The sequence below is a fragment of the Schistocerca gregaria genome, chromosome 3 (assembly GCF_023897955.1).
Source record: "Schistocerca gregaria isolate iqSchGreg1 chromosome 3, iqSchGreg1.2, whole genome shotgun sequence".
NCBI classification, from domain to species: domain Eukaryota; kingdom Metazoa; phylum Arthropoda; class Insecta; order Orthoptera; family Acrididae; genus Schistocerca; species Schistocerca gregaria.
The window spans coordinates 874,976,475-874,988,731 of NC_064922.1; the positions used below are offsets into that span (position 1 = coordinate 874,976,475).

The 12,257-nt window shown below is 39.9% G+C and overlaps 1 protein-coding gene across 1 annotated transcript in view; it reads right to left on the reverse strand.

Moving 5' to 3' along the window:
* LOC126354955 (WD repeat-containing protein 3-like) overlaps positions 1 to 12,257 on the reverse strand; it is a 117,532-nt gene that overhangs the window by 41,718 nt on the left and 63,557 nt on the right. The window contains exon 10 of the mRNA XM_050005037.1: positions 4,339 to 4,557. Within this exon, the coding sequence (XP_049860994.1) occupies positions 4,339 to 4,557 (219 nt within the window). The remainder of the gene's footprint in view (positions 1 to 4,338; positions 4,558 to 12,257) is intronic.

Sequence of the window (12,257 nt, forward strand, 5' to 3'; positions counted from 1 at the left end):
TGTGTTCAAGGGTATTACACCATCTGGAGGAAGATATATGTTGCAGATAGTTATTTCCTGTGTCATCCTTATTCTGACAGCCACAGCTTCAAGAGGGGTTTGAAGGGGCACAGGTTCACTACTGACTGAGTTTAGGGCACAAATGCAAATTCCACCTGACACTCGATTATAGTCACTACAGTTCCTGTAATACCCCTTATAGACGCAGAGGACAGGGGTCCGCATTGCCCGGAACCAGGTTTCTTGGAGGGCACTGCAGGTGTCAAGCTTAACAGTTGCCGTAGCTCAGTCAGGCGGTGGAAAAAACTGCCACAATTCCACTGGAGGATGATGTCATCGTGAGGCTGGGAGGACAGGGAACATTCAATGAGGCAGTTTACACCTCAGGGTCACCTGCTGCCACTGAAATTTTACCTGAGCAGTCTATATCCATTGTGTCAGAGGGTACAGTGAGATCTAGGTCCTCAGCAGACACCAGAATCTCCATCTTATGTATGCCATAATATGGCCATAGTTGTAACATTTATTTATGTACATCTGGCCCTTATCACTTACTTTTGTTCCAATGTATACTATAATATTTACGTAATATCACTGCAGTAACACTTTATAACTGACTGCTTTATTTGTTTATATTAATTTTAATCAGTTCTCTTTCAATGGAAATATTAAGTAATGTAACATTAGCAATTTGTAAATTTCTACTGTCACATACACGTACATAATGAAATATCCCTGAGAGTGGAAGTCTTTAGCATTGTTATGGTTGTAATATCACCATCTCTGTACACATACTTCCATGTGATAAACCTCTTTAGAGTGTGAGTGGTGCTTTACATTATATGCAACTTTTCATGCCTAAAGGAAATGTGGGCATTGTAAAACACCTGTTGTACTGAAGACAATTTTGGCTTCCAGGTTCAAATATGCAGTAAAAGGACTAGTTTCCACACCACAAAGGAAGTCACATTTATCTGGACCCTCCCAATGAACTTTTTGTCTAGAAGGAAAATAAAAATGTATAAAGCAAATATCGTTCATCTACCACGGGGACATTAACCAGTATGATTGCCCTTCTTGAAACTTTGTTTACTATGAAGATATCAACAGCAATGTGTTTCTTTTAAATAACACCATAAATTTTTTATTGGTAATCCACTTCCTCTCTTCAAGAACTGTTCAGAAACATATCACAGTTTACCCTTCAGTGCAATCATGATGTTATTAAAATGTAACACAAAGGTGAGTTTGACTGTCCTGTATTAGAATAGGAAGCAGGCTTTAAATTGTAAGACATTTCCAGTGGGAGATGTGGACTCTGACCACACTCTATTGGTTATGAACTGTAGATTAAAACTGAAGAAACTGCAAAAAGGTGGGAATTTAAGGAGATGGGACCTGGATAAACTGACAGAACATGAGGTTGTAGAAAGTTTCCGGGAGAGCATTAGGGAATGATTGCTAAGAATGAGGCAAAGAAATACAGTTGAAGAAGAATGGGTAGCTTTGAGAGATGAAATAGTGAAGGCAGCAAAGGATAAAGTAGGTAAAAAGACAAGGGCTAGTAGAAATCCTTGGCTAACAGAAGAGATATTGAATTTAATTGATGAAAGGAGAAAATACAAAAATGCAGTAAATGAACCAGGCAAAAAGGAATACAAACGTCTCAAAAATGAGATCAAGAGGAAGTGCAAAATGGCTAAGCAGATATGGCCGGAGGAGAAATGTAAGGATGAAGAGGCATATATCACAAGGGGTAAGATAGATACTGCCTACAGGAAAATGAAAGAGACCTTTGGAGAAAAGGTGCATGAATATCAAGAGCTCAGATGGAAAACCACTTCTAAGCAAAGAAAGGAAAGCAGAAAGGTGGAAGGAGTATACTGAGTGTCTATACAAGGGTGATGTTCTTGAGGATAATATTATGGAAATGGAAGAGGATGTAGATGAAGATGAAATGGGAGATATGATACTGCATGAAGAGTTTGACACAGCACTGAAAAACACAAGTTGAAACAAGGCCCCAGGAGTAGACAACATTCCATCAGAACTACTGATAGCCTTCGGAGAGCCAGCCCTGACAAAACTCTACCATCTGGTGAGCAAGAAGTAAGAGACAGGCGAAATACCCTCAGACTTCAAGAAGAATATAATAATTCCAACCACAAAGAAAGCAGGTGTTGACAGATGTGAAAATTACCAAACTATCAGTTTAATAAGCCACGGCTGCAAAATACTAACACGAATTCTTTACACACAAATGGAAAAACTGGTAGAAGCCGACCTCTGGGAAGATCAGTTTGGAATCCGTAGAAATGTTGGAATACGGGAAGCAATACTGACCCTACGACTTATCTTAGGAAATAGATTAAGGAAAGGCAAACCTACATTTCTTGCATTTGTAGACTTAGAGAAAGCTTTTGACAATGTTGACTGGAATACTCTCTATCAAATTCTGAAGGTATCAGGGGTAAAATACAGGGAGGAAAAGGCTACTTACAATTTGTACAGAAACCAGATGGCAGTTATAAGAGTCGAGGGTCATGAAAGGGAAGCACTGGTTGGGAAGGGAGTGAGACAGGGTTGTTGCCTATCCCTGATGTTATTCAATCTGTATTTTGAGCAAGCAGTAAAGGAAACAAAAGAAAAATTCGGAGTTGGAATTAAAATCCAAGAAGAAATAAAAACTTTGAGGTTCGCCGATGACTTTGTAACTCTGTCAGAGACAGCAAAGGACCTGGAAGAGCAGCTGAACAGACATGTTCTGAGGCATCAAGGGATCACCAATTTAGTATTGGAGGGAAGCACGAAGGGTAAAAATACTAGAAGGAGACCAAGAGATGGATACACTAAACAGATTCAGAAGCATGTAGGTACTGGGAGATGACGAAGCTTGCACAGGATAGAGTAGCATGGAGAGCTGCATCAAACCAGTCTCTGGACTGAAGACCACAACAACAACCACAATCATAACAGCCTCATTCGCTTCGTATCGTTTTGCAATGTTACAGCTAGATATTTAAGCGATGTTTCTGGGTTGTGCAGGACACTACTATAGCTGTATCTTAACATTATGGAGTTTGTTTTCTCTTCTCGCCCACATTAACTTACATTTTTCTACATTTAGAGCTAGCTGCCAGTCATCATACCAATCACGAATTTTGTCTAAGTCATCTTGCATCCTCCTACAATCACTCAATTTTGATACCTTCCCTTACACTAATACAGCATCATCAGAAAACAACTGCAGATTGCTGCCCACCCTGTCTGCCACATCATTTATGTGTAGAGAAAATAATAGTGGTCATATCAAGTTCCCTGGGGCACTTCGGATGATACCTTAGTCTCTGATGAACATACGCTGTCAAGGACAAAATATTAGATTGTATTACTTAAAAAGTCTTCAAGCCAATTACATGCCTTAGAACATATTTCATATGCTTGTGTATTAGTTAACTGTCTGCAGTAGGGCACTGTGTCAAGTGCTTTTTGGGAATCTAGAAATACGGAATCTGCCTCTTGCCTTTCATCCATAATTTTCTGTACATCATGTGATAAAAGTGCAAGCTGAGTTTTACACAAGAGATGCTTTCTAAAACCATGCTGATTTGTGGACATAAGCTTTCCAATCGCATGGAAATTTATGATTTTTGAATTCAGAATGTGTTCAAGAATTTTGCAAGAAACTGATGTTAAGGATATTGCCCTGTAATTGTTTTACCTTTCTTATATACAGGTGTCACCTGCAGGTATTTCCAATTGCTTAGGACTATGCGTTTGGTGAGAGATACACAACAAATGCCAGCTACGTGAGGGGCAAGGATTGTTAAAGTACAGTGCAGTACTACTGTACTTTTAAATGATATGTCACATAAAATGAAGGCAATTATTGATTAAAAACTGCATCTTTGTTACTTTTCTTTTATTGCAGTTGAAGGCAGTTGTAAAGTTATTCAAGTAGAGGAACTCAGCAGAGAGCGACAGCCTGACAAGAAACTACTTTCCCATCTTATCATAATGCCTGTTCTGTTAACTTCCATTCTTATCAGATAAGAAGCAGCCAAAGTGTTGACACCATACGGTCTCCAAATGGAGAATGTTTTCTTATGAAAAACTTTCAACATTATTTGGATTCAGAATTATTTGTTCTTTAATTTGTTAGTTTTAATATGCCTGAAAATGCTGAGTAGCAGACTGATACAAAACACACACAGCCACAGTTGTATCCTTAGATAATATTATAACCAAGCGTACCACATAGCAAAATCATTTCTGTAGGAATAATCCAGATGCAATGGTGCTATTTTGTAAATAATAATAGACTACTACTCTACATACCTTCAAGGTGTCAGCAAAAAAAATTTTCACAGTTGAATCCAACAGAGATACAGCCAAGAATTTATTGTTCTGTGACACTTTCACAGCTAGAACACCCTCATCCAACTTCAATGTTCGCTTGTGTAGCAATGAAAGCACTTTGGCCTTACTATCTGGTGCAGCAACCAATTCAAACTGCCAAAATTTTACTGTGTTGTCTCCTCCAGTCACACAGCCAAGCTGAAAAAATTAAAATGTATGTTAATTATAGGATGAAAAACACATATGTATACATGCATAGGTGTTTCTTGTACTAATTAGCTCTGAAGGAGAATTTGCCAGAAAACTTAGCAATGTTTAGTCTTGTTTAAGCACCTATCAACTACCACAACCTTCAACTATATGAGTTGTTGCATTTACTCTTTCCACTATTATCATTATTAGTATATAATTATTCCATCAATGATTTTCCATTATCAGAGAACACGTGTGCATGTGCTCTCTCTCTCTCTCTCTCTCTCTCTCTCTCTCTCTCTCTCTCTCTCTCTCTCTCTCTCTCTCACACACACACACACACACACACACACACACACACACACACACACACACGTGGAGGGAGAAGAGCTGGAAGGATGGTATACACTAGCCTTTTTATAGAAGTGTAAACTATTTACAAAACAGAAAGAGTAGCTATCAGCTACCTGTGAAGAAGTTAAACACACAACAGGTATCTACTTCAAATGGAAGTGACTCAGTGTGGTGGACATCATATTTATTTTGGCATATTTAGCCATTTTGTTTTATGATTTGCAATACGCAGTTCCAGGGTAAAGGCACACTGAAGATTTATAAGAAACACATCACCCTTATTATTAAATGTGAGTTAATGTCACATAAAGGATATAAGCCTACAAGAGACTCTACGACACCCAAGACAAAAGACCAAAATCATATGACTACCACATAGCATAATGGGTAACTTCATGGATTACAGTGCCAAAGGAAGAAGGTTCAATGGTTTGTGTCCCACTACATATTAGCCTTTTTTTTATCTTAGCATTAGCACATTCTGGAACCATCTTATGAATGTAATACAAATACAGTTTGCAATATTTGATATATCTAAAAACAAAGATGATGTGACTTAACAAATGAAAGCACTGGCAGGTTAATAGCTCTCCTTCCCTCTTTCCTGATGAAGCAATCGTTGGTTGCGAAAGCTTGACTTTTGTGTGTATGTTTGTGTGACTATTAACCTGCCAGCACTTTCGTTTGGTAAGTCACATCATCTTTGCTTTTAGATATATTTTTCCCACGTGGAATGTTTCCCTCTATTATATTTGCAATATTTGAAGTTATTTATATTTCCATCTTATTAGAAAACAAAGAAAATAAAAATGTTGCTGTTTATTTCCAAATATGTGATGATTTCCAAGTCTGTGATTAGGCAGAAACCTAAGGGAACAGCTTAAATTGCTGCAAGTGAAACATACAGCAATGACATGTACATTCTTCATTGACATAAATATTTAGCTGTTTGAGAAAAGGAGAGGAGGCTTTGGGCATGTGCTTCTTACATCATTTCTGTTTGGAGCAGATGTTTGTATTGGGTTTAACATCTTGTAGTGCCTGACAGAGAGAGGTAGCCACATCAGTCTCTCAACATCAGGTAGTAGCATGGTTACCTATGTTTACATGTCTAGTGGCAGTTGTTGTCAGAGATTTGTCACATTATGAATTTGACTCTCTCATTACCATTCTTTTCTTCTCTGAGGACATTTTTTTTTTTTGTAGGAGCTCATAAATAATTTTTCTCATTAACTAAGCTACATTATTTTTGATAAAAATCTCAAGCTTTTGATGAATGTACAGTGAAATTTCATAAATACAGCCCTCTATACTGTGTTTTCCTGCATATTACAGCCATTTTAGAAGTCCCAGTCCCAACTACATTAAACACATGTTACACCGATTGTTTCTACATTCTCCCTCACCACTTAGCATGTTACAATTTGGTGGTATTGATACTATTTGGCCACTGCAACTTTTGCCACCGAGAGTTGTGGGAGTAGGATGTTTGGTGCCATGTGTTGCAGAAATATGCAGGAAGACAATGCTATTCAGTGCCAACAACTTTGCAGGTCATACAGATCATTTGATATGGTCGAAATGACATGCTAAAGTAGTTTATACAGGTTGGTAGTAGCTCTGACAACTTCTGACCTCTGCAGCAGTCAAATTCTGTCACTGGTCTCCTTTGTTTGTGTTTAGCATTTGACTACCCCTCAGTCTGCATTTTTCTGAGACTTCCTTTTTAGTCCATTACTTTTTTGTGTTAAACTGTATACTGGTTTGACATGGATAAAAAGACAGTGAGACAGCTTACAAATGAAGTGGAACATTATTAAGGATGTGGACAGAAATTCATACATGAAGCATGCTGACATTGCACAAAAACTGAACACTCCTCCATCAACATTAAACACTCCTCCATCAACATTAAACACTCCTCCATCAACATTAAATACAACAGTGAACAAACAAAAAATAACTGAAGTAGCATGTTTGAATAGGGGAAAACAGCGAACAAAAACGAGTAGATAAAAAAATCGACTCACCAAATGGCAGCAGGAGCACGTACGTGCTCTCTCTCTCTCTCTCTCTCTCTCTCTCTCTCTCTCACACACACACACACACACACACACACACACACACACACACACACACACACACACAAAGGTTTAACTTTTACAAGCTTTTAGAGCCAATGACTCCTTCTTCTGGCAGAAGAGTTGAAGGGGAAGGAAGAGGGCTGAGGAGAGGTTTAGGAAAAGGGCTACAGTTCACAAAAGTCATCCAGGACCCCAGGTCAGGGAAGAATTGTTCGATGGGATGAGAAGGAAAGACTGATTGTTGGGGACTGCACTGAATGAAATTTGAAAACGTGTGACCATGAAGGTGGAAGACAGGGTAATATGAAAGACAGAGATTACTACTAAAACTTTGCACACTAGTTAATAAGGGTGAAATGCTAAATGCATTGTTTGTTACAGAGGTGGGAGGGGGGATGGTGAAAAATAGACACGTCAGGAAATGACAGATGTAGAAAACTATAATGGAGTGAAGAAAGGATTAGTTACTGTGAAGAAATGCTGAGATGGAAGGAATTGATGCCAGGTGGATGGCGACAACCAAGGACATGTTGTAACGTTAGTTGCCATTTACGGAGTTTGCGAAACTGGTGTCTGGAGGAAGAATCCAGATGGCGCATGTGGTACCGAGGCCATGCCCATCATGTTGTAGAACATGCTCTGCAACAGGGTATAGTGTGTTGCTGATATACACCCTCTACCTGCGCCCATTCAACCTGATTGATAACTGGGTGGTAGTCATGCCAATGTAAAAGGCAGAACATTGTTTACTTAACAGCTGGTATATTAAGTGCCATTTCACATGTGGCACTCCCTTTGATAGTATATGTTTTGCTTGTTACAGGGCTGGAATAGGAAGTCTTGCAGGGGGAACGGTCACAGGGGTGGGAGCCACAGGGAAGGGAGATAGGTGCAGAAGACTCATAGGGCTTGACATGAATATTGCAGAGATTGGGAGGGTGAAGAAAAATTATTCTAGGTGTAGTGGGAAAAATCTCAGACAGAATGGATCTCATTTCATGGTATGATTTTAGGAAATCATGGCCTTGTCGAAGTAGCTGATTGATACGTTCAAGATCAGTATAATCTGAGTGACAAGTGGTGTGCTTCAACAATGTTTTTGGAGGGATCAGCAGTACCAGGATTGGATGTGATGAACCGGGAAATCTACTGTTGGGGTAATTACATCCAGTGGAAGCTGAGGTGAGAATGGTGGTGTATTGATTTAAAGAGTCTGCATCTGAACAAATATGTTTGTCTCAAATACCAAGGCTGTATGGGAGGGAATGTTTGACATGGAAAGGATGGCAACTGTCAAAATGTGAGTACAGCTGTTTGTTAATTAAATGTGGACAGAAGTGCATAGCTGGTCTTTGGCAAGGAAGAGATCAACATCAAGGAAACTGGCATGGGATTTGGAATAGGACCATGTGAAACTTAATTGGGAGAAGGTATTTAGAGATTACAGGAATTTTAACAGGTCAGCTTCACTGCGAGTCCGTACTGCAAAGATGTCATCAATGTATCTAAACCAAACCAGTGGCTGAAGTCTTATAGATCCCAGGAACCCCCCCCCCCCCCCCCCCCCAAGTGACCCATGAAAAGGTTGGCATAGGAAGGAGCCACCCTGATTCCCATGGCTGTAATCCTAATCTGTTTGTATGTTTGCTCCTGTAATGTGAAGTAATCATTGGTAAGCATAAAGATGGAAGTCATAGGTTTGGAGTCAGGTGGGCATTGTCTAGGGAAAAGTTCAGCTTGCCCTAAGCGCCCTTCTACCACCTATAGCAGCCCTGTGACTGGCAAAAAATATACTATCAACAGGAGAGCCACCTGTGAAACAACACGTGTCATATACCAAATGTTATGTAAACACTTTCTGACTTTTACATTGGCATGGCTACAACCCAGTTACCAGTCAGGATGAATGGGCGTAGGCAGAGGGTGTATACCCAACACACGATATCCTGTTGCATAGCATCCTCCACAACATGACAGTCATGGACTCGGTGCCTGTTTCAACACATGCGTCATCCGCATTCTTCCCCCGGGCACAAGTTTCTCAGAACTACACAGGTGGGAACTAGCGATACACCATGTCCTTGGTTCTCACCACCCGACTGGTCTTAATTTATGTTATTTCCTTTCGTCTCAGCATTTCTCACAGTAACTACTCCTTTTTTCACTCCATTTTAGTTTTCTACATCTGTCATTTCTTGACCTGTCTATTTTTCACTATCCCCCCCTCCTACCTCTGTTACATACAATGCACTTAAGTTTTCACCCTTATTAACTTGTGCTGATGTTTTGTAGTGATCTTGGTCTTCCATATTACCCTGTCTTCTACCTTTAAGCTCTTACCTTTTCAAATCTCATCCCGTGCAGTCTCCAACAGTCAGTCCTCCTTTCTCATCCCATCTGGTAAGTCTCCCCATGACCTGAGGTTCTGGGTGACTTTTATAAACTGTACCCATTTTCCTAAACCTCTCCCATCCTTTTCCTTCACCCCTATTCCTTCCCCTTCAACTCTTCTGCCAGAAGAAGGAGCCACCAGCTTGGAAATGTTTTCTCCTGCTGCCGCTTGGTGAGTACATTTTTTATTTATCTATCCGTTTAAATTCTTCTGTAAATAATTGATTGTTTTCACTGTTATAAACAAAAGCAAGTGTGTGACAGTCAGTTTCCTGAAGTGAAAAATATGCTATTTAAGTGAATAAAACAAGCTCATGCCTTGAACATTCCAATTTATGGTACAGTGGCTTGTGCTGCAGAATATATTTAGCACAAAAGTTGGGACTTGCAGATTTCAAAGCACCCAAAGGTTGGATCGAAGGTTCAGGAACAGGCATAATTTAATGTATAAATGTATTCGAGGTAAGGCTGGAAGCATGAACATTAGCACAGTTCAGTCATGGAAAAACACTCTTCCACTAGTCATAGAAAGTAGTCCGACTTATGTTTGTAATGCAGGTGAAATGGGTTTACCTTTTCCTTCTGCCTGACAAAACTCTTGAGCTCAGAAGAGAAAAATGCCATGGCGAAAAATTTAGTAGGGACTAAATGTTTTATTATGTCGTAACATACATGGAACAGAAAAGTTTGTGCTACTAATATTTGGAAAGGGAAAGACTCCATGATGTTTCAAAAATGTGCGTACATTTCCATGTCAGTATACACTGCTCAGCCAGAATATTATGAACATCTACTTAATAGCTGGTATGTTCACCTCGGCCCAACACATTATGGCATGGAAGTAATGAGGCCTTGGTAGGTCACTGGAAGGAGTTGGCACCACATCTGCATACACAAGTTGCCTAATTCCCGCAAATTCGGGGGGAGGAGGGTACTGTGGGAAAATGATCTCTGACACCACATTCAATAACGTCCCAGATGTGTTCGATTGAGTTCAGATCTGTCAAGTTGGGGGGCCAGCACATGAACTGGAACTTGCCACTGTGCTCCTTGAACCAATCCATCACACTCTAGGTCCTGTGACATGCTGCATTACCCTGTTGAAAAATTGCACTGCAATTGGGAACCATCATCATCATGAAGGGGTATATGTGGTCTGCAACAAGTGTACTTCTGTACGTTACTCCTTCACCATCATGGTGCCTTGCATGATCTCCGCTGGACCCATGGATGCCCAGAGCATAACTGCACAAATGTCCAGCGACGATGGTCACAGACATGCCTACTTCACTCATAGTTGCCTATGTTTTGGTGTTAATATTGGCACATACATGGGTTATTGGCTGCGGAGGCCTATCGTTAAGAGTGTTAGGTGCACTGTGTGTTCAGAAACACCTGTACCCTGCCCAGCATTACAGTCTGATGTTAATTCTGCCACAGTTCGCCACTTGTCCTGCTTTACCAGCCTGCCCAGCCTATGACGTCTGACACCTGTAACGTGGGGTGGCCGCCCAACCCCCAAACTTCTGGACACCTTGGTTTCACCACGTATCGAAGACACTCACCACAGCACTCCTTGAATACTTGACAAGTTGTGCAGTTTTCAAAATGCTCATGCAGAGCCTCCAGGCAACCCAATCTCCCCTCAATCAAACTCAGATAGATCGTGCGCCTTCCCCATTCTATACATGGACAGCACACTGATTGATAGTATGTGCACCACACATGTGTCTGATTAGCAGTCATTTCTCACCAGGCGATGCTGCTATCACCTGGAAGTGTTTATATCAATAGTCGGTTGGTGGATATAAAGTTCTGGCTATCGGTTTACATCTAAGGCAAGTGTATGGGTAAGAACAACTATTTTTGTAAAATTTTTGTGTGTCTGGGATGTAAGACTGGGCATTAGAAGTAGGAAAATCATCCTGCTTATTGACCAACGTACAGCACATCCCCAAGAAACATTATATACACGTAATATAAATGTAGTGTTTTTCCCTCCCAATTGTACAAGTCACCTTCATCCACCTGACCAAGGCGTTATAAAATGCCTGAAACAAATACACAGGAAGATACTGGTACAGATGAGGCAGGATTGTCTTCATTCTTCTATGAGAAAGATTATGATCTTGGGCACTATGCATTTTATAAGTGCCTGGGATTCCCTGCAAGAAAGTAAAATTTCAAACTACTTCAAGAAGGCTAACTTTCACCAGGTACCAGTACTTACAGAGGACACCACACTAGAAAATAAAATAACTGCAGCTGAACAATGGCAGTAAATAATGGGGCAAGGAGAAAACACTGACTGTGTTAGCTTTTATTAATATATTGATCATGAAATACGTGTTGCTGTCTGTCGGTCCACAACAATTGATCAAGGGTTGAAGGAACAGATTGCTGAGAAACAAAAGGAAAGTGAAGACGAGGATGAACTGGAACCTTTCCAAAACATTAAAATCTATTGAAGCAACGGACACTGTTAAGTTTTATGTTTTGAGGTCGACGAAGATAATCAAGATGGACCAATGAACATTAAAATTACGACAAAAAAACAATCACTAACCCATTTTTCATACATTTGTGAAAATGCATTGTATGTTATCAAGCTATAGTGTAGTTGCGTTAACAAGATGCACAATATACTAACAGTTTATTGAAACAACCCCTATTCACTTACTGGCAGTAAAGAGACACCAACTAAACGGTGTTAGTTTGTTTTGAGAAGTGTAATAAAAATTGCAATTTTAGTGTGTTTTTATTTTTTTCCATTACATGTGTATTTTTGATGCTCAATGGTGCAGTATCATGTCACATGACTTTCCTGCCTTCCATCTGGCTAATGGCAGAAGTGTACATGTCCAATATTTTGTATTT